Source organism: Balaenoptera physalus (genome assembly GCF_965194825.1).
Source record: "Balaenoptera physalus genome assembly, chromosome: 13".
NCBI classification, from domain to species: Eukaryota; Metazoa; Chordata; class Mammalia; order Artiodactyla; family Balaenopteridae; genus Balaenoptera; species Balaenoptera physalus.
In genome coordinates, this window is record NC_138892.1 from 99327021 (window position 1) to 99349778 (window position 22758).

Sequence of the window (22758 nt, forward strand, 5' to 3'; positions counted from 1 at the left end):
CTGAAGCTCTAAGTACCGTCAACTGCCCAAAGTGTAGCCAGCTGGACCAATGCTTGCCTCAGCCCGCCTGGGGAAGCGTGAGGCCAAAACTTCCCCAAAGTGGCGCAACCTTGTCAACACAGCCCCACGCGGAGTCCCAGAAGGATTAAGAGAGAAAAGCACCCCAAGTATATACAAGACCCCAAGAAGAATCACAAGCACCAATATGGGGGCCAGAGCTGTAAAGTGGATTCTTCCTTATAATCCATTTGGCACGTAGCCTGGCAGTCCACAAGCATGTGCATCAGGTAGGAGAACGAGATTTGCCCAAACTAGGCTCTGCAGGCCATCCTAAAATGGACCCAAATAAGAAACAGGAGGTGTTGCGAACTCATTTTCGCCTATAACCTAGATAAAATTAACCAAGAGGCAAAAGGACTATACTCCGTCCACCCACACCCCCGCCATGGCAAACCTTTAAATACCACAGTCGAAATGGAAACGTACCCAGAACCACCGTTCCCTTAAATGGGACTGTTCAACACCACGGCTAACCACAAAAGCACGCGCAGGCATTCCCCCTACCTTACAGAAGCTCCATTTGGCCATTTCACCAAATTTTTCGAGACAGACAAATTCTCAGAAAAGCAGGCTAAGGTTAACAGTGACTTGCACCCCGGGGCCCAGCTCGTCCCTCTGCTGGAATAACAGGGCCTTTCGGTGGGGCGTGTGTGGCTTTCTGTCTTTTCTTGCATTTTTAAGGTTCTCTTCCCTCCGAGGCCTCGTCCCACACATCTCCAAGCAGAGCCCACGACCTTGCACCCAGAAAATGAGAAATAAATCTCCTGCCGTTGATGTCAGTGGTTCTTTATTCATTTTCTAGGGTAGGGAGCTTAGGAGAGCCAAGGTGCCAGGGAGGGTGGGAGCATGTAAGACGGGTATACTAATAGGTGCCCTACTTGAGATGTAACCCAACACCTAGGTCCCTGTGCCCATCTCCCTCCCGTCTGGGTGAAAGTTAAAGATCCCCTTACAGCATGCTGAAAGAGATTAGAGGATCATCACTGCAGCCTTCCTGTGCTAGCCAGCATTCCCCCAGGATTCCATCGTATCCAAAAACTGCTTCTGACCTGCAGCTGACTTCTGCTTCCGAGAAGCGTGCCCTCACCACTCATGCACGGCCCCGCCAGGAGCACAGAGCCTCAGAGACGCAAAAGAGCAGAAGGCCAACTTCAGAGAGAGAGCCTTTGTTTCTCTGGGTCTGAGGGCAAAGACTCTTGCCTTCCCAACGGGTACGGTCTCCCATTCCACCTCACCCTAAAGCGTTCAAGTCAGCAGACCCAGGGCAGGACTCGGGGGCACAGAGTCAAACACGGAGCTGGCAGCCTTCCAGGGGACTTGAGATGTCGTCAGCCAAATTGGGTCACTCAGGTCTCCACATCCGGGAGGAGAGGAGACTCACCCAGACCGGGGACCCCTTAAATGACAGTTCTCCCACCCACCTCACCTCACTTCGGAGACAGGCCAGATCGAGAGGGGCAGAGTGAGAGTGACCCTGACCTGCTGTCCCCACCCATCACTGGCCACGACTGTCAAGACCATTAGGAGAGCCACGGTCTCGACAGAGCAAGGCACCAGTCAAGTGAACTCATGACCCGGATTTTTCAGATCTCCCAGATCTCAGGTCAAAAGGAGGACACGGCAGCTACCAAATGCACGAGGGGTCCAATCTTTCAGATTGTCCAGTTCCCAAAACCAGACGTGCCAACTCCAGGGCAGGAATTTGGACACGAGAGCACACACAGAGGCCCAAAGAAATGAGAACTCACTTCTGTCCCTTTGGGTGCCCGGCCCGTGATCACAAATCTACACATGAAAAGACAGCGCTGGACCAGATGGCTGAGTCAGGAGACACCACCATGTGGTCAGCTCTGGCAGGAGGCCGACGTGACGGTCAAAGAGAGTGTCTGGGAAAGATATATGGTCTAGAACAACGAAGGAAGGAAGTAACATGGAAAAAAGTTGCCTTCCCTTGTCTGAGCTTCCCCAAAGCAGTCCAGAAAAGTACTCAGCAAACGCCTGCTACCCTTTTATAAAGTCTCAGGTACGGTTCCTCTTGGCTATACCACCAGTGGCAGATCTGTTTATCCGAGTACTCATTATTAGGCTTCAGACAATACGGGTCCCAAACTGTCTCTTGACCCGGAGTCTTCGTCAGGGATGCCAGCACTGTCCTGGCCACACCACAGCCGGGCTGGCACACGCGAGGCCACCGCCGCACACCTAGACCCACACTTTCCCCAGAGACCCAGGGAAGTGTTAGGGACACGGGTGACTTCAGAGACAGAAAGGCTGTTCTTTGGGGGTTGATTTTTTTTTTTTTTTTTTGTAATTACAATGCTGATTTCTATCTGTAGCTCATTTCTTCCAGGAAGTACTTGAGGGCCAGCATCTCATCTTTGGTTGCTGCTTCCTCATGTATAGGGGATGTGACAGAATCAGGGATTAGTGACCTCATGATACGGAGAAATCTTCAGAAAGATGAAGTCACCTGGCCTCCTCATAACCCACCAGAGAGGGCTGCAAGACAGCTGAGCAGAAAAATCACCAAAGTTCGCTTGTGTTTTCCAGGGCGAAGGGAGAGGAATGGTTGCCCTCCAGACCTAAGCTCTTTCCTCAACGGCCTAAAAGTGCCCACACCTGCTTCTGGGGACGGCGGCAGAGGCCGCGAACATTCCCTCCACTATTCCTCAAAAAGGGCTATTTTCCAGGCCCCGTTTCATCTTCTCATTTAACATGGATATCAATGGAAAATGCAGGAACGCACTGTAAGTCCACAGCAAAATACTGCTAACAAATACTTCAGCCCCCCCTCTTAACATTTACTAAAAACAAAGGTTCCCTCGTGCCCCAAAGTTACAAATTTGGCTTCTTCAAACTCTTCCGTCTAAACCTCCACGAAAAGCCATCCACTCCTGACGCTTGGAACTGGAAATTCACCACCCACGGCAAACAGTGTCTGCTCTGTGGTCAGACAGACACGGGGCTGCGTGCCACACGAAAGCGGGCTGAAGAATAGATGCTCCCTCTCGAGCCTCGGCCCGGTCGCAGATAATAAGCAACTGTATGAACAAGCAGATCCCTGAATAGGTTCGAATACTTGAGGGCTGAGTAATAATGCCCATCAGAGGCACTGTACAGTACTTCCAGGCTTCTTCGGGTTTTTTCCTTTCCTTTCATCTCTGGAAACTTATTCAGAACCCTACTAGCTCTGCCCTCCCAATTTTAAGATGCAAGAGGGCATCTGTTTCTACCATGTAATTGCAGTTGGCTCCTCGCTCCTGTTATTGGGGTCTGTATTCAATGAAAGTCAAAAGCGAGGCTTTGCTGAGCGCTGACTGAGTGACCCCAACCCTGGGAGAAACTCATGGCGGCGGTGATAAGAGCCCAGCCTGGGAGTTGGCCCACCTGCAAGGCCTGGAGTTTAGTTCAGGCGATGCCACAAACCAGCCACGGGAGCTCGAGCAAGACCATCACATCTCTGAGCTCCATTTTCTCAACGGTATAATGCAGGCACAGGACTAGAAAATCTCTCGCCCCTTCTAGATCCCTGTGATGGGAGGATATATAAAGAGGGAGAAGAACTAAGTTTGGGTGTTTTTAAAACAACGTAAGGCAGTGCCAACAGCCCCCAAAGATAGGTATTTTTATTACCACTTCAGACGACTTAACAGATCCAAGCTTAAGATGAACAAGTTCAAGAAGCAGGATTCACACTCAGGTCTGTCTCCTACAGGGTCCGTCCTTCCCCTAGAAGCTCTTCACGGTATGGCAATGACTGGTCTCCCCTTCTCGGGAACTTACCATCCCCTTAAGGGAAATCAGTGTTACAGAGAAGAACCAATGAGTAGCATCAGGCAGAATAAAGTGCAAATCAAACTCTGAAGCAGCGCTGATTGGAACTACATGGGAACAACACTTAGATCACTGAGCGTACGCACCCACGGTGCTCACACCAGCGGGGCCGCACGCCCTTTTCAGGTCATTCAGGAAATGAGGTCGTTTTCCGTGTGTCTGACTCCCACATACAAAGGGAAAATACCCCCGAGGAACACACGAGCTCTAGTGAGCGTGCAGATTTATTGGGTAGCTCTCTCCTGTCTTCACTGGGGAGTAAGGAATTATTTTCACAAGTCATTCATCCAGATAACTGAAGCATGGCCTTCTAAAAACGTAACATTATTTCTACGCCAACCATTTTCGTTGGATAGCTTTCCAAAATGCATGACACTATTTCCTAACTTCCTAAATCTCATAATTTACAGTTTGTCTTTAACTTGGACAAGGTCATAATGACGATCGTTAATACTGTCGGTCACTGTGTGGTGCCAGACAAAGGGGTTTCACTCTCTAGATGTGAGTCCTCACGATGAAGCTATGCTTTCTGAGGTCTTGTCTGCTTTTTGCCAACTTTCCTGGTGCTCGTGGAACATGGTCCTGGGACAGAACACCTGGATTCTGTCTCCAGCGCAGCTACGAAGAGCACTGTGATCTCAAGCAGGCGATTTAAATGCTGCTCGAGTCAGTTTCCTCACCTGTTTCATGAGAATTAGGGCTTAGGCTTTCTTAGTCCCTTCTGAACTCCCTCCACGCCATGTCTCCGTGTGCTTCCTTCCCTATGTCTGCTCTGAAGACAGGCTTCATTAAAGCTGTTCAAATCCAGAAGTGTATAAAGTCAGAGGGCCCAAATTCTCCCTTCATTCCGGGAAATTAGAACAAGGCCAGTAGGGTCAGATATCAAGCTATCAAGAAAGAAGACAGGGTTTCCCTGGTGGCGCAGTGGTTAAGAATCCGCCTGCCAATGAGGGGGACATGGGTTCGAGCCCTGGTCCGGGAAGATCCCACATGCCGCGGAGCAACAAAGCCCGTGTGCCACAACTACTGAGCCTGAGCTCTAGAGCCCGTGAGCCACAACTACTGAGCCCATGTGCCACAACTACTGAAGCCCACGCGCCTAGAGACCGTGCTCCGAAACAAAGAGAAGCCACCGCAATGAGAAGCCCGCGCACCACAAGGAAGAGTAGCCCCCGCTCGCCGCAACTAGAGAAAGCCCACGTGCAGCAGCAAAGACCCAAGGCAGCCAAAAATAAATAAATAAATTTATTTAAAAAAAAAAGAAAAAAGATGATTCCTTTGGTGGTGGGGGAAATCAGGGAACACCTGAAGAGACATCAAATAGATTCCTAGAAATCACACAGTATCTTCAGATGGACATGAGGGATGGTTTTTAAAAAGCATTGCATTCGTGGATTGTGTAAAAAGTTTGAAATTGAAAAAAAAAAAAAAAAAAAAACAGTGGAAGGAGAGAGAGTGACCAGGGTGTGACCGAGGTGTCTAGGTCCGAGGGTGGGCATGATGAGAGGACACGGCCCCGGCCTGTCACCCACCTGATCACCTGATGACGGGGTAAGGAGACACTGGGGGAAAGCAGAGCGAGGCAGAGAGGGAAAAGATTCCTGAGAAAAACATGAAAAGGGCACAAATGAACCCACCCAAAGACAACGTTGTCACTAGAGAACATCAGGGATTGGTGTACAAATGGGAGATCTGGACGTCCATTCCAAGGTGGGTGGTGCGACGTGACCATCTGGCTACCCTGCCACGAGCGGGCCGGTCAGGGGGCACCCAGCCAGGGAGGGAGGAGCATGTCTGCCCGCTCTCTTCCCACCTCTCATCTTGGCCCGTGGCAAGCTCCTCCACAGCCCCGTTACTCTTGGTTTCCTAACTTTCTTCATAAAGGTCGCTGTCCTTGAGTCTTGGGTCAGGAGAGAAAGTGCTTTGGAACTGTAGTCCCGAGATGTAGACTCGGTGAAGCTCGGGCCAGAGTACAGCCTAGAAGATCTTAGCTTCACGGCTATGGGCTTCAGGCTCCTCCTCTGCAAAACAGGGGGGGAAACCTGCATCCCGGAGGGAGTCGTAAAGAGCAAATGAGACAATGTAGATAAAACGCTTAGCCCAAGGACCAGCACACAGCAGTATCTAATAAACGATGATGGTGATGATGGAGGAGGATGGCCACCAAGGCAGCACACAAAACCCTTTAATTACCTAGACTTTACAAAGCGCCCAAAACGCAGGTGTCCCACAGTTTCCCATACGCTTAGTCCACAGGCCTGAGTAAGCAGTTAGCTCATCTGGGGCTCCACACCTAACAAACACAGGCTAATACCTTCCTTGTCACCACCCCACATACTCCCCAAATTCAAGGTCATTTAGCCAAAGACCAGGCTGAACTGTATACTTTCACTATCTAAGAAGAAAGGGTGATCAAGCAAATTAACAGAGCAAGTAATAGACTGATGGTACTATTTCGATGCGGAAGGTACAGTCTCCAGCACACAGCAGCCCTCATTTCTCACCAGCTGATGGTGTGGACACAAGTCATTTCTGCCTGTTCACACGGAGGCTTAGCCTGAGACGCCCTGGAAAGCCACACTCTATTAGGCTGGTTCCTGTATGTTCAAAAATCAATGAAAATGTGTTTGTTTTTTAATAGGCTATTATTCTAACTTCTCACTAACTTTACTCTTTCTCTCTCCAAATACTAGGCTTGGCAGCGAATGGTCTTTAAGCTGGGTCCCTTCTGGCGTGGGAACCCTGCGTCAACTTACACTCATGCTATTCAACAAATCCACACAGAGATTGGTTTCTACAACAAATACGGCAGTGAAGGACTCCGCCAGAAAACCAACGCCACTGCTTCTCCTAAAGTAGCCTTCACAGAGACAAATACGTCGTTTGTATACCCCACACCCTAGGGGGCTTCGTTTGGCACCGATTCACTCAGCCGGGAGATCCACACCACAGGGCAACTTTTCAGCATCCGTAACAGAACGCACCTGCTCTTCAAGTTGGTCCTCACACCCCCTCCCCACCTGCCCTCCACCTGCCTCAGTGTGCTCAACTCAGATGCACGAATTTGTTTTAGTTCTACCTTCCTCTGGTGCCCATATTTGGGGTGTTTTTTCCCTTCACTTACCTATGCTAAAGAGGTAAGCTACTTCCCTAGGACCAGCTGCCATGTTTTTAGCTGATGCAGAGCCTATTGTGTATAAATTAAGGCGTATATTTGAGCCTAGGGCCTCCTCAAGGATTCCTCAGAAAAGGCCCTGCTAACAGGTCCAGCACCCTCAGCCCAAAACAGAAGTACCGGCCCCTCACATGGTATAAAAAAGTACCACTGCACCCCACCATCCCATCTTTGGGTATAAATCCAAAGAACTCAAAGCAGGATCTCAAAGAGGCATTTGTACACCCATGTTCACCGCAGCATTATTCACAACACCTGTGAGATGAGAGTAACCCACATGTCCATCAACAGATGAATGGATAAAGAAAATACGGCATATACATTAAATGGAATATTATGCAGCCTTGAAAAAAAGGAAATCCTGTCACATGCTGTAACGTGTATGAGCCTCCAGGCCATTATGCTAAGTGAAATAAAGAAAGTATGATTGCACTCATATGAACTATTTAAAGTAGTCAAAATCATAGAAAGAAAATAGGAACGTGGTTACGGAGGGCTGGGAGAAGGGGAGAGGGGAAATGGGTGTTTAGTGGGTATAGAGTTTCAGTGTTGCAAGATGAAAAAGTTCTAGAGATCAGTTGCACAACAACGTGAACAGACTTAACACGACTGAACTGTACCCTTAAAAATGGTTAAGATGGTAAATTTAATGTTATACGCTTTTCACCAGAATACAAAAATTTATTGCTGTAGATGGTGGTGCAAATACAAGTCCATGAAGCCCTTCTTCCCTCATCCCCCACTCCTACTCCTTCCTCTTCTCACATCTAACAATATACCCTCTGGACCCAGGGCTCCCACACACACCATCTTCCTTGGCACATACCTCTGTGCCCTCATACCAGCTGGCTTGCGATTAAAATGGACCAAGCTGGGAAGTGCCAGAGTGTGCAGCCTATTGTATCGAATTTCCTTGGCCTCTTATACGGATGCACCGTGAACCCAGCCAGTGCGGGACAGGGGCCTGAGAACCAGGGGGTCTGCGTTGCTCTAAACCTGGCTCAGTCACCGATCAGCTGAAGCAAACAATTTAGCTGTGTGGACCTCCTCTCCATAAAAATCAGACGTTGTAGGGACTTCCCTAGTGGCGCAGTGGTTAAGAATCCTCCTGCCGGGCTTCCCTGGTGGTGCAGTGGTTAAGAATCCGCCTGCCAATGCAGGGGACACGGGTTCGATCCCTGGTCTGGGAAGATCCCACATGCTACGGAGCAACTAAGCCCGTGCGCCACAACTACTGAGCCCGCGCTCTAGAGCCTCCGAGCCACAGCTACTGGAGCCCACGTGCCACAACTACTGAAGCCTGCGCGCCTAGAGCCTGTGCTCTGCCACAAGAGAAGCCACTGCAATGAGAAGCCCGTGCACTGCAACGAAGAGTAGCCCCCGCTCACCGCAACTAGAGAAAGACCATGCGCAGCAACAAAGACCCAACGCAGCCAAAAATAAATAAATAAGAATCCGCCTGCCAATACAGGGGATATGGGTTCAAGCCCTGGTCCGGGAAGATCCCACATGCCGTGAAGCAACTAAGCCCGCGCCCCTAGAGCCCATGCTCCATAACAAGAGAAGCCACTGCAGTAAGAAGCCCGCGCCCCACAAGGAAGAGTAGCCCCCGCTCGCCGCAACTAGAGAAGCCTGTGCGCAGCAACAAAGACCCAACACAGCAAAAAAAGAAAATAAAATCAGACGTTGGCCCAGGTGATCTTTATAGTCTCTCAGCTCTGAGATTCTCAAAGTTCCCTGATTCACTTACTAAAGACCCTGGGGAAAACTTAGAAGCCTGCTAATCTGAACCTTCTCCAGTGATTCCTCAAGGCCCTGTCTTGTATCTTTTACTCAGTTCCATGTTGTTGTTTGTTGAGACACAAAAGCAGTTTTTGAAAATGTTATCAAAATAAGGAAACATTATTATTAGGCCAAAATTCTACCAGTAATAATTTTTAGGCAGACACCCAAGGGAGTGCTCTAGGCCTCCCTGTGACAGCAGAATGGCCCTAGTAACCACTTTATGCAAGCCTGTGGGTGAAGTGTTAAGTCACTCCGGGCACACAGGACAGAGAGCGGAAAGGGTACTGACCTCCTTCTATGCTTCACTGCAAATCAGCAAACATTACTGACACACATTTCTGAGCCAGGTGCCAAGGTGGGCACCAGGACGCAAAGATAATCGCCACTAAACCCAAGGAGCTCAGAGTCGAGGAGGGGAAACCCAGAGACTCCCAGAAAGCAGCAAAATAGAGATTTCATTCCGCTAAAAAAGCCAACCAGTACGGAGGGCAGAGAAAGGAGGGGCCAGGGATGTTAGGCAACTATTTTCTGTACTATCCTGGATAGTTCTCGCCGGCTGCCCAGCCGAGCCTTACGAAGGGTTGTGTCTGCTGGGCCATAGTTACTTTCCGCTGCAACTTGGCTGAAGTTAAAACTGAACAGGTGACTTGAAGGTGAAGGCTGATGATGGAAAAGATAGCCTCTTCCTTTCTCCCGTACCCAGCAGTCAGCCATACGATCCTCCGAAAAAAATAATTTGACTTTTTACAGAGTTAGGTGACCCTGTCCTTACATTTAAACAGCCCCAAATGGTCAGGAATGGAAGCATTTAATCTCTCACGATGAGAGCGCCCAGTGCAGACAAACAGTGGGGCGCAGCCATAGTTTGGGTGACCTTGGGCTGGTCAACCTGTCTTCTGCTATAAACATGCGTCTGATATTAACTTCCCTGCGGTGCCGGGAACATGCTTATAAAGTGCAAAAGAAATACAAAAGCCAATTATCAGGCATTCATCTGGCAACCACCACCATGAAAGTGATACATACAAAGATGTCACTGACTGATTCAGAAACTTTCACCCTGGAAATTCCACCGAAATCGTACACTACTCTTTTCTAGCAGAACTAACACTGCTCAGAAGTAAACAGAGTACTTCCCTCTGTGACTGCCTCTGGTCAGGCTCGTCTGTGCTCCATCACACCAGCTGCTGAGGAATTTACTGCCTGCTGACCAGCTGCTTGTAAGGAATGAGAGCCAGGGAGGAAGGTTTCAGGAGTAGACAGGAGGAGTGAAGGAAATCTCTCCAGAGAGCCTTCCGTGTCACATGTCCTCAGGATATCAGAGCCATCAGGTCATCCTTGAAAGCTCCTGACATTCATTCCCTGCTCCACAGAAAACTTTACTGTTTACAGGACTGTAGAAAAAAATCCCAGTTCTTGTGGGTTCCCAGCAAACATTTTGTATTATGCAGTCACTGTACCACATCCCAAGGACTAAGGGAAACACCGCACACATCACCAGAGCATTTTCAGACAAGCTAGAATAATCCCAGTCCTTGATCTCCGGCGCTTCTTACTGGAACGTTGCAAACTAAACAGACTCCGTGGAAAAACGCACTTCACACATGTGCATTTGAACATATGCACAGTCCAAGCAGTCATATTCTGGTTCCATAAAGAACAATCCAAAATAAAAGTGATACTTTCATTACTAGTGAAGACCATTAAATCTATTCTAATTACAGAGAAATACAGAGTGAGGAAAAGAGGCTCCCGAAAAGAACTGAGGGGTAAACGATAAGGAAAAAAATGATATACAAACTATGGCTGCAATTTTTATGTCACATGTAAGAGAGTGTGCTGTCTGGGTTTGGGAATGATTCCAACCGTGTGTGTAAGGAAAGGGCTGCTGTAGCCTCCCACGGGGGTACAATAAGATGAACACCTGCAGCACCCAAACATAAGCCCCTCAGAACAGCGGGCATATGCAGTCTCTTTAGAAGAGACAATAAGAAAAGTCACAGAAAGGCTTGTTTTTTGTTGTTTTCACCCTAAAACCACTATCTCATAGTTGGTCCAGGTTCTCCCCAGGTCAGATTTATTGCCATCGAGCTAAATACAATTTACTGATTTCATACCCTAGTATTTAGTTACCTCTGTTTGTGTTATGAAGTATCAGATAAATTAGATCAGGTATACCGTAGGATTTTCCTGAACTCGTGGAATCGAATTTGTACAGCAAAAGAAATTGGTTTTGAAGTATCAACCTACCTAACATCTTTACTCTGACACCTCCCTGCCACCACAGACATACTGCTATCCCCAGATATGTGCAAACACAGAAACCCGAAAGTTCCACTGGGCGTTTTTTTGCTAGGCAAAAACAAAGAAACCCAACCCACCTTTTCAGTTCACATTAGCCCTAATTCAAACCCCATGAGAATCTTTCCTGATAAGAAACACTAACACCTGAGTATAATTATGAGCCCTAATAAGCAAACATGATAAAATACTGTTTCCTCCAAACAGATCCTATGGAAAAGCGGTGTTAAAACTGGAAAGGTTTCTCGAATTCGCCATAGATGAAGAAAACTGGTTACTTGTTCATTGTCTCTGCAGGGTCCCCTCAATGAACATATTTAATAGGCCAAGCCACAAACAAACTTCAGGAGCTTCAGCCTCTCACGGAAGCAAAAGGCTTTTCCATCTGGGTACTGATGGAACAGTGAAATGGAAGTGCACACCAAATGCAACGACGGGCAAAATAATTGGGGGAGATGGACAAATCAGTCTGCCTCCTCACGGTGGCAAACTTTACGACAACTTTCTAGAAGCAACAAACCGCAGCACCACTAGCCTTTAGAGACACACACAAATATATAAATGTAACACACAACTACTTGGAAGGTAAATGCTGTGTCTGCAAACATCCTTCACCATCCTGCATTTACAATACTGAAAACCATGGCCAGAAAGCTGGGAGATTTCTACTCTTAGCTCTCCTCTCTGCACTGTCAAACTGAGAAGGTCATTTTGTATGGTCCCTTAGATAATTCTCCTTCTCTGCAACACGGGAGTTTTCTACTTTGGGATTGCTCAGCGTTCATATGCATCAGAGTAAAATAACCATTCAGCGACTTTATTCACCTTGGTTTAAAGGGAAAAAAAGAAAGAAAGAAAAGAAAGAAATTCATTGTGCAATGCCCAGGAAAAGCTGACACCACGACTGTCTCTCCGACAAGCGCTTGCAATTACAATGCGGGGGTGGGGGGAATCTGTCTGATCCGACTCTGTGAGTCCTTAAAAAAAAGAAATGATTCCAGTCCCAATGGAGCCGGAGAACTTTTTTTTCTAAGGAGACCACCCCTCGGGAACAAAAGTTCCATTTCGGTCACATGTTGGGAGTAGGAGTAGGGACCAGGTTTTTTTAAAAGCGCACTAATTACGGGGGTGTTTTACAGTCCTGGAGACCACTCGGGCTCCTCCAGACCGACGGTGACTGGCATTTCATTGTCAAAAAGCAAGGGGGTGAGGTGAGGGCGCAGGAGCCGACAGGGCGCTCGGCGAGAGGGGGGGAGCAGCAAGGTTACACTAAAGGGTACGCTGCCGCCGCGAGCCGCGTCTCCTTCCCCGGCGCCCCAAATAATTTCCTGCGAACAGAGCCACTGCAACAGTCCCCTCGCAACTGAAGAGCCCAGTACGACTGGTCGGGCCGGTGCAGCTCAAGGTTTTCCACCCCGGAGAGGGAGGGGGAGAAGATCTTTACCTTAATGCTACACTGAGCAGGAGTCTCAGACATGTCTCACAGCGAGAGAGATCAGGAAGTTCTCAGTTTTTTTCCACTTTCCTTTCCTCTCCCCAACCCAGAAACGCTCCACGGCCGGCCGGACGCGGTCATTTAAGAAGTTTCTTGCAGCATCTCTCCCGGCGGCCGCCCCGGGGGGCCGCGAGCGCGCGGGGCGGGGCGGGCGCCGGCGGAGTCGCCGCGCGGGGCGGCGGGGGCGTGGGAGCCGGGCGGCGCGGCGGCGGGGTCTGCAGGTCGCGGCGCGGCGCGGCGACCCGGGGCGCAGCCCGGCCGGCCTCCCGCTCTCTCCTCCCACCCGGGCCGGCGCCCCCGCCCCCCGCCCTCCCGCCGCTCTCCCTCGCTCTCTCTCTCGAATGTTTTCCTTCCTGGAAGAGAGAAACTGAAAGGCAGAACTGAGAAAGCTCTTTGCTCATTGATCTTGAGAGTTTCAGTGCAGAAACTGACGTGAATTCCCAGCACTGAGCTCTGCCTCTTAAAGGAGCCACCAGGAAATAAAAGATCGGGTTACAGCCCCGCATCGGAGAAATAAAAGCCGGGCCGGGAGTGGGGGGAGGGGCGGCGGCGGGGGCGCGGGCGGAGGATCCCGGGGAGCGGGGCCGCGCGAGGCCGCGGCTGCTAACTAGGCAGGCGGCGCGGCCCCCGCCGGCCTGGCGCGGGGCGTCCTAGGCTCCGCTGGGCCGCCGCCTGGCTCGCGGCAGACACGCCGAGAAACGTTCCATCGGGGCCCCAGAAACCTCAGAACAGGTTTTATTAAACGCCTCCCCCTCCCCTAGCTCCCTCTCTTGGATACATTGAAAGGCACAGGGTTTCCCCACCCCCCGCCGAGCGCAGACGCAATGAAAATAATTATATAGGAAGGGACATTCCGGTAAGGACGCGGAATCCAAAGGAGGAAGTAAAACAATAGCCTTTGTTCTGCTTCTCGACCGCGGCCTCTTTAAGAGAATCCACCAGGAAATGGGAGATCGGGTTACAGCCCGCACCGGGGTAAAGGGGCGAGCGAGCGAGCGAGCCGCGGAGCGCGACGTCGGAGACAAAGCGGGGCGGCCGCCCGCAGAAGCCCAGCCTGGCCGCGGGGGATTCCCCGCGAAGGTGGGCGCCCGGAAAAGAGGAGGCGCGCACGCCCGCCAGACCGGCGATGCGGGCGCTGCCCCAGCCGAGCACGCGTCCTGGAAAAGGAAAGGCTGTTGGGCGGTTATCAAAGGCAGTTGAGTTCCTTTTCCTGACCCCCCCCTTCCTCCCTGTTTCGAAATCCTCTGTCTTTTTAAAGCAATAGCGGCCGCTACCAACCGAAATAGGTGACTCGACTGCAAAGTTGACAGGACGTGTTCCTGGACATAATACCCCTCCCCAGGACCGCTTCTCTGAAACCGTCATTGGCGGATGGGACGACCCCGGGATCCTGCCGGGGGAGGAATATTTGGTTGGAAAAACAATTGAGAGAAGGTTAAAGCCTGTCGGGCTGAAGGTTCTAGCCTTGAGTACGTGTAGTCTGATCACTCTATTATTTTTATTGTTATTTATAGTCCCTGAAAATGCTCTGAAGTGTCCACTGCAGAAGGTTGAGAACATTATAATTATGTTTAAATTCTAAACCCTGCTAATACGTACGGCTTTAATGTATGGATGTGTATTAAATTACAAATATATAAATACATATGTATAATGTGTGTCTATAGTATATACAGATAAACCAGGACAGATTTCCCAGATCCTCCCCATCCTACGGATTTTTCCTACCCACTTGCCTTCATCTCTCCACATAATAAATTGTGTTCAGACTTCTTCACACGCTCATTCGAAGAACACTCTGAACCAGAATTTATTAAAGGGGTTGGAATGGGAAAAGAGTCCTGTTGCTGGGATGGTGGGAATAATGGGATTTTGTGCGTCTCCGAGGACCTCAGCAGTCCATGTCACCTGGTAGTCCTGTCCTTCCCGAGAGCGCTCATGTCCACACCAACTCTTCTGCCCTGGACCACCTGCTGCTCCCCACCTCAACCCACACACACGTGTCTGCCTTTGCTCCCTCGGCTGGTGTTGGAGGCGTTGGTTCTGGTGTCCCATTGCTGGGTTAAGTCCTGTAAACCCCTAAATCCCTTACTTATCAGCATGATCTTTGGCAACTCACTCTTTCAGCTTGGGTAAAATGGGGTGGGGAACATTACCTATCTCATAAGATTCCTGAGAGTATTAAATGAGCAAATATATACAAAGTGATGAATTATCTGAGTTCTTACTACATACTTTATCTGCTCAATGAACGTTAGCTACAATTATTTAACCTCAAGACTGAATTAACTCTCAACTTCGTTCTATCTCCTCGTTACCCTCTCCAGGTGACTCAACAAAAGTGGCGTGTAAAGGAGACTGTGTGTGGTTCCAAAGCAAAATACGCAGTAGCAGCTGTGGAAAACATTGCATTTAGCCAGGGGTTGGTGATTTCTTTCTGTAAAGGGCCCAATAGTAAATATTTTAGGCTTTGTGCCCCAAGAGACAAAATGGAGAATATGTAGATACTTATATAGCAATAGAGAAAACAAATATCCACAGTTTTTTTTTTTATTGGCAAAATATAAGGTGTAATAATAAGAGTTGTAATACAGGTCTAACAACGAGAGGAATGGAACTCTTTTTGTTTTTTAAGGGGGATAACATTTCACTTAGTTAAACCCCAGTTTAAACTAAATGTTCTCTATCATCAAAATTGACTGCAAATGTTTATCTGTTAATGGTGATCTGTCATGGGATTTTATATATTTCATTTGGAAATATCTTTTCATCCAGATAGGATACTGCCAAATATATCAATCCATGAGCATATGGTTTTACTTGAGCATATTTACTGCTTATAAGGCATTTATACAATTTTATTGGAATTCTATAAATTCTCTTAATATTTCCCCTTTAGCGTGTCATTACATTGCAGATTAATCACTTCCAACTGAAAGTTAGGTGGAAGTGCCTCAACTGCACAGTGAAGTGGATTTTAAATATGAAAATATCCTTTTCACTTGCATCAAAATCCAAAAACCACTGTTGGAACTGTAGTTTGAGTTCAGAAAAATAGAACTGCTTCAAATTTGTGTTAGAATGGACATCTTGCTTCTTGTTTTAACTTTTGACAGCATAGGAAATGTATAAAGCAGCTTTATATCATTTGTGATTCAAACAATGTTAATTGTGTCGAAATGATTTAACTGCAGTATAAGCTTCACATATAGCTATATTTTGCCTTGTAGTTTTAGGTTTAATTCATGAAAAACAGACTTGATAAAGTCTGTAGCAAAACTAATTTCCAAAACCGCTCAGTAATAGTTAAGGGAAGTTGTTTTCATTCACTCATTCCCATTTGTCAGTTGTTTCTCTATTCCTTGTTTCCTGACTTCTTTGGGGTAATTAGGTATTTTTTTCATATTCCATTTAAATTCCTAGATGGTCTTTCTAGTGTTTCTTTTTTACATTAAATATAGTGGTTGCTCTAGAAATTACAATTTGCATCTTTAATTACCACAGTCTATCTTCAAATAATATTATTCTATCTCATATAAGAAACTAACAACAGCATAATTTCATTTATCCCTCTCCCATCCTTTATGATATTGTCCTATATTTTATTTCTACCTGTGTTACGAAACCCACCATACATTGTAGGGAGTTTTGATTTTTTTTTTAATATTGTAAATATGTGTGTATAATGAAGGTACTAAAATATAGTCTCTTTTTAATCTGTCTTTTTATCCTTTCTGGTACTTTCTTATTCCTTTTTGCAGATCTAGTATCATTTATCTTTGGCCTCAAGAACTTCTTTGGCATTTCTTGTTGGCATTCTCTTGTTGGAGATAAAGTCTCTCAGCTTTCTTTGTGTCAGAATGTCTTTATTTCACATTCATTTTTCAAGGATAATTTTCAACTGTGTATAAAATTTTAGGTTGACAGATTTTCTTTTTTTCCTTTCGGCACTTTAAACATTTCATTCCATATCTGTCTCCATTATTTTTAAGAGTCATTTGTAGTTCATATTTTAACTCCCTGTGTGTAATGTCTTTTTTCCTCTGGCTGTCATTAAGATCTGGTCTCTAAATTTGGTTTTCAGAATTGTGACTAGGATGTGCCTACTTGTGGGGTTTTTTTGGTTTGTTTGTTTGTATTTATTTTTCTTGATGTTGGCTACAGTTCTTGGACCTATAAGTTGGCATCTTCCGTCAGTTTTGGAAAATTCTGATCTGTTATCTCTTTGAATATTGTTTCTGCCCATTCTTTCTACTCTCCTTTTTTTTTCTCCAATGATACAAGTGTTAGACCAACTGACATTGTTCAATACACCCAAATACTCTATTGTATTTATCTTTTTTTCTCTTTGACTTTCAATTTGGATGCTTTCTATTTATCTCTTTTCCAAGTTTTTTTCCTCCGTTATTGTCCAACTTACTTGTTAAGCCTATCAAGTTCTTTACTTCTGATACTGTATTTATTTTTAGCATTTCCATTTTTTAATATTCACCATCACTTTTCTGAAGTTGCTCATACCTTTATTTATGGGTTCTACTTTTTTTTTTAAGTCCTTTAGCATTTTTGTTATAATGTGATAATTCTCAAATGTGAGGTTTTCTTGGTTAACTTCAGTTGGTTTCCTTACTTGACCATGAGTTACATTTTCTTGCTCTTTTGTGTGTGTGTCTTGATATTTTTTACTGTATGCTGGACATTTTATGTAAAACTACATACATTTTCTGTAAAAATACAGTAGACGATGAATTAAATGATATTTTCCTCCAAAAAGGGCTACACACATTCTCCTATAAAACCACTAGAATTGGAGCTGAGTTGATATAATCTATAGTTGAGCTAGATGTGGGCTTTGTTGTAATTTTTCAGTTTGATTCAATTCACCACGGGCTTCAAATATTTTGAAGGCAAGATCAGAACTTTTCCTATAAGCAAATACTGTCTTAGAGCTGTTATCTCAGCTGTTCTGCCTTGCTTGATGTCTTCATTAGCTATCAAGCCTTCAGGTAGGCTCTCCCTTCTCTCCTGCCCTGACCCTCAATTTTTCTTAGCTGAAGGCCTGGAGTGCCATGGGTTTTCTCTCAGCTCTCCCACCCTCTACAAGTCTTTCTTAACTAAAAACCCAATGTGTCTCTGAGAGTGTCCCTCAGCTCTTCTTCACTGCCCTTCTGTTTATGGCCCTATCCCAGTAGTTAGTGAATATCAATGGGAAAGAATAGTGAGGTAGTATAGTTTCACTCTGTGCCTGTGATTCCTCTGGATTCTAATCTGTCATATAAGCCCACACACGGCCATTAAAATTTGTTAAAAGTTAGGCTGATTTCTCCTTGCCATCATCTATGGTGGAGTCCTATACTTCAGTCAGGGGTGAGAACCACTGTGGATCTTTTTTTTCATTTGAAGGATTGTCATTTTCTGAAACTTAATTCACTTAGGTTTCTTTGTGCTCTTATCTCTCTGATGGTTTTTTAAATTATAATTATGTAGATTATCTGGTTTGTTTTAGGTGTTAGGGAAAGAATTATGGTCTCTTGTGACTTCCTACATACAAACTGGAAGAGGAACCTGAATGTCTAGTCTTTATCCTCCAAAAGAGTGATGAGGAGTGGCGAGAAGTGGGGAAGAATGAAGTTAAGAACCATGTGGAAGTGGATGTGCTTAATTAAAAAACATAGCCATTATTGTAGTATAATGTTATGTTTTTACAATGAAAATAATAACATTTAAAAAATATAAACTGCAAAAAAACCCCACAAAAACACACCATCCACATATCTCTGCCCAATCAGAATTCCTTAACCTAATGGGCATGCTTCTGTAAAAAGGATCTGTCATAACTGGTGGGGTGGGAAAGAAGAGGAGAAATGTTTCTGCTTATCCAAAGAAGACATGGGTTTTTAAATCTTAAGAGTCACTGCCTTGAACTATATATTTTCTTTACTACATCAGTCAGGGTGCATTCAGGCAGAATTACCTCCGTGTGTGTGTTGTGGGAGTGTATAGTGTATATATATATAGAGAGAGAGAGAGAGAGAGAGTGATTGTGTATTTCTGATGGCATGCTGATTGATATAGTAAAGGAAATATACATATATACAGCAGGCAGTTGGGAAGAGCAGATCTTCCAACTGGGTGAAATCAAGAAATCAAGAAATGGGTGAAATCTATGCTCAACTATGGGTGAAATCAAGAAAAAGCTAGAACTCAAAAGCATGAGCTGGAGCCCATGAGAATGGACTGAAACCCATGTCAGTCTCATTGCCTCTGACCTTGATGCCCTGGGTGTCCTGCACAAGCTGGGGCCCTCTGTCATGGAACTAAAGGCAGGCACACACACACACACGCCTGGCTGAGGAGGTGCGGAAGGTGAAGGAGGATCATGGTGAAGGCGGAGCAGTCAGTGGCTCAGCCACTGCCACACACCGGTGAGGGAGGCAACAGATGAGTGACAACATGTGTAAGCTACAAAATGTCTGCTGCTTCATTTCTACCTTCCAAATCACTCCAGACTCTCTCCTGGGTCCCACGCTAACTGGAAACATACAGAGAAGGGAATTCTGAGAATGTATTTCAATCTAGCTAAGTTGTCACGTTACCAAGTCACTACGCAAAATGATCAGCTTCCCATAGCCCTCTCCTGCTGTTATATTTTTAGAATTTTTCAGTTCTCTGTCACATCATCCCCCATCTGACCTTCAAACTATTGTAGTCCATATGCCTTCTCCCTATGGCATCCCCATCTCTCTTACTAATGCTGTCATATTATCAACCTCCAAGTTAATGAACCTCAAAATAATTTTTGACATGCTGCTCTCTTTTATGCCATAAATATCGTCTCTTCCCAAATCTTTCTGTTTCATTCACAGATTCTCCTTTATCTTTCCAGAAGTGGCAACTCCAGTTTGGAGTATTGGCCACTTCCTTTTTCCACGGAACTTGTATAGTTCATCTATAATCACTACTGAATCTTTTATCTCTGCTCAAATCTCTTACTTCATTACTCCCATTGCTATCCTCAGGCCTTGTCCCATATTACTCAAAACTCCACCCACACACACAAACTGTGAAACTATTTGTTTTCTGTCAAGTAGTACCTGAAAATCACCACTTTCATAAATCCATCTCACACTGTATAAATGGAAGGTATCCAAAAGATAAGGAGTTGGAATGCTGGGGTGGATTTATTATGTAAGAACTACCGCTCTCCCCTAATTATGACCTGGGAGGGTTCAGAAGACACTCCCTTCAACAAGGCTTTAAGTAGTGCATTGTTGAAGCAAACACCAGCACCCTTGCAGAGTTCTGTAGCAGCCATTCTCTAAGCCATTAATGCTGCCATTAGACTGGGCTCCCTGAATTCACTGGGGATGGTGGGATACTGGAGTGACAGGTGTCAAGTGACATTGCTTAACTATTTTAACTACCAGAGATAAGAAAACATGGTTATCATAATGGATAGCAAAGCTAAAGTGATAATTAATCACCGTGGTTTGATCTTTGGTATTGGCTAATTTATTGGCATCTCCCTAGGACTGAAATAAATAGACATCCTATTAAAGTCTTACTTGACTTGTATACACAGAAAAGCTCTAGGTCTAGAGTCAAAAATTCTGACCTGAGTCCCAATAACAGACAGAGCTGGATCCTCATCTGAATCCCAGACTTGATTCTGTCCAGATGTAGATGCAGAGCCCCTTAAATTAAGGGGAGGCAGGTCTCCTTGAGGAAGAAACCTGCTACACTGCCAAAAATGTATGCTGTAAATCTTCTACCTACCCTTCCCCAAAGGCACATGTGGCCACCTACCAGTATGGTTTTGCATCAGGGAAGGGGGAACAATGAGAATTGGGGGCAGTTACTGCACACTGGCTCTGAATTAACACTGATTCCTAGAAACCCAATAGGTGGAGTTTTGACTTGAGCCCAATTCATAGTGGGCTTGCTGGATACCCAAACCCACCCCATGATTATTTTCCCAGTTCTGAAATGCAGAGTTGGAATTTACATATCAAATGGCAGAATCCCCGCAATGTTCCCCAAATTATGAAGTGAGGGGTTTATGATAGAAGGCCAGAAAGAAGTTCCTAGAATGGCTTTTACTTGCTAAAATAGTAAACCAAAGGATATAGCATTCTTGGAGGAATTACAGAGATTAGTGCCACCATAAAGTTCTTAAAGGATGGAGAAGTGGTGATTTCTACTACATTCCCATTCATTTCACCTTTTGGCCTGTGAACGAGAGATAGGTCTTGGACTTCCCTGGTGGCACAGTGGTTAAGAATCCGCCTGCCAATGCAGGGGACACAGATTCAAGCCCTGGTCCAGCAAGATCCCACATGCCGCAGAGCAACTAAGCCTGTGTGCCACAACTACTGAGCCTGCACTCTAGAGCCAACGAGCCACAGCTACTAAACCCATGTGCCACAACTACTGAAGCTCGCGCACCTAGAGCCTGTGCTTCGCAACAAGAGAAGCCACTGCAATGAGAAGCCTGCGCATCGCAACAAAGAGTAGCCCTCGCTCGCTGCAACTAGGTAAAGCCTGCGTGCAGCAACGGAGACCCAACGCAGCCAAAAATAAATTAATTAATTAAGAAAAAAGAAAAAGAGATAGGTCTTGAAGAATGATGGTGGGTTATGGTGAACTTAATTAGGTCATAACTCCAAATGCATCTGCTACTCCAAATGAGATTTCCTTATTGGAGCACATCAATACAATCCTTGGTACCTAGTATGCAGCGCTTGATCTAGTGAATACTTTTTCTCTTAATTCCCATAGTAAAGACTACAAAAAGCAGTTAGCTTTCAACTGGTAGAGCTGGCAATACCCTTCACTGCCCTATCTCAAGCCTATATCAACTCGACAGCCTTCTATCATCATCTAGTCTGAAAAGACCTTGATTGCCTCTCCATTCCACAAAATATTGTTTTGGTCCATTACAGTAATGATAGCATGTTGGCTGGACCTGATGAGCAGGAAGTAGCAACTATCCAGAAGGTAAATAAATTTCACAAAAGCTTAGGGGCTTTCCACCTTAGTTACTGCCTCCTCTGATCTGGGGCATGGTCAAGATATCTCTAGTAAGGTGAACAAGTTGCTGGATCTAGGCCTTCCCACTCCAGAGAAAGAAGCACAACTTCTAGAGCGCCTCCAGTTTTCAATGGGACCTCACGTAGGAGAAGACTCTGCAACAGGCCCAAGCTGTGTGACAGCTCCTCTGCCCATTGAGCCCTTTGATCCAGAAGACCCACTGAGATTTGAAATGCCCATGACAGATAGGGATGTTGTAGGGGCCCTTGGCAGGATTATGTGAATTACACTGCAGACCTTTCGGATCCTGGAGCAAAGCTATGCCATCTTCTAAAGATAAACATTCTCCTTTTAAGAAACAGCTTCTGGTTTGCTACTGAACCCTAGAAGAGACTGAATGCTAGACTTTGGACTGCCACGTTGTCATGGAACCCGATCTGCCCATTTTGAATGCGGTGTTGTTTGACCCGGAAAGCCACTATGCTGGGCACACACGGCAGCACTCTGACTTGAGTGGCAGTAATATACACGAGTTTGGGCACAAGCAGGTCCTGAAGGCACGAGGAAGTTGCCTGAGCCACTGGCTCTTACTCCTGTTAAATCGCCTCCTCTCTCTCAACCCACACCTACGGCCTCATGGGAAGTTCTCTATGTCGAAAAAGTTATGCTAAGGAAGAAAAAGTTCAGTCCTGATTGCAGATGGTTTCTCAGGCACCACGCTGGCACCATCTGAAAGTGGACAGCTGTGGCAATACCGCCCCACTTGGGCGTGGCTCTAAAAGACGGTGGTTACGAAAAATCCCTCCAGCAGTCAGAACCGGTTATGGATTTGCCTTTTTTGCCTGCAATGCTTCTGGAAAAACCACCATTTGTGGACTTACAAAATGCCCTATTCATCCTCAGAGTAGTCCATACAGCATCACTTGTGAACAGGAAACTGATTTTATACCAAGTAAAAGACAGCAGTGGGCTCGTGCTTATGGAATTCACTGAGCTTATTATGTTCCCCATCATTTTGAAGCAGCTGGCTTGATAGGGTAGTGGGATAGCCCTTTGAAGACTCAATTGTGGTACCAGATGG

General features: G+C 46.2%; 1 protein-coding gene and 1 long non-coding RNA gene across 7 annotated transcripts in view; one reads left to right on the forward strand and one right to left on the reverse strand.

Annotated features, from left to right (window-relative positions):
* ETV6 (ETS variant transcription factor 6) overlaps positions 1 to 12845 on the reverse strand; it is a 241270-nt gene extending 228425 nt beyond the window's left edge. For 2 of the 5 annotated variants that reach the window (XM_082420284.1, XM_082420282.1), the window contains exon 1: positions 12600 to 12845. In XM_082420284.1, coding sequence (XP_082276410.1) covers positions 12600 to 12632 — 33 coding nt within the window. In that variant the 5' untranslated portion in view covers positions 12633 to 12845. The remainder of the gene's footprint in view (positions 1 to 12599) is intronic. The other 3 variants (XM_082420281.1, XM_082420280.1, XM_082420283.1) reach the window with 3 other exon arrangements.
* A 123-nt stretch (positions 12846 to 12968) lies between these two features.
* LOC309640941 lies at positions 12969 to 18986 on the forward strand. Of its 2 annotated transcripts, none has more exons than XR_014252442.1 (3): positions 12969 to 14119; positions 14978 to 15072; positions 18154 to 18986. It is a non-coding gene; the product is annotated as an uncharacterized lncRNA (long non-coding RNA). The 2 variants fall into 2 exon arrangements; XR_014252443.1 differs by having other exon boundaries at positions 13033 to 13845.
* The last annotated feature ends 3772 nt before the right edge of the window (positions 18987 to 22758 follow it).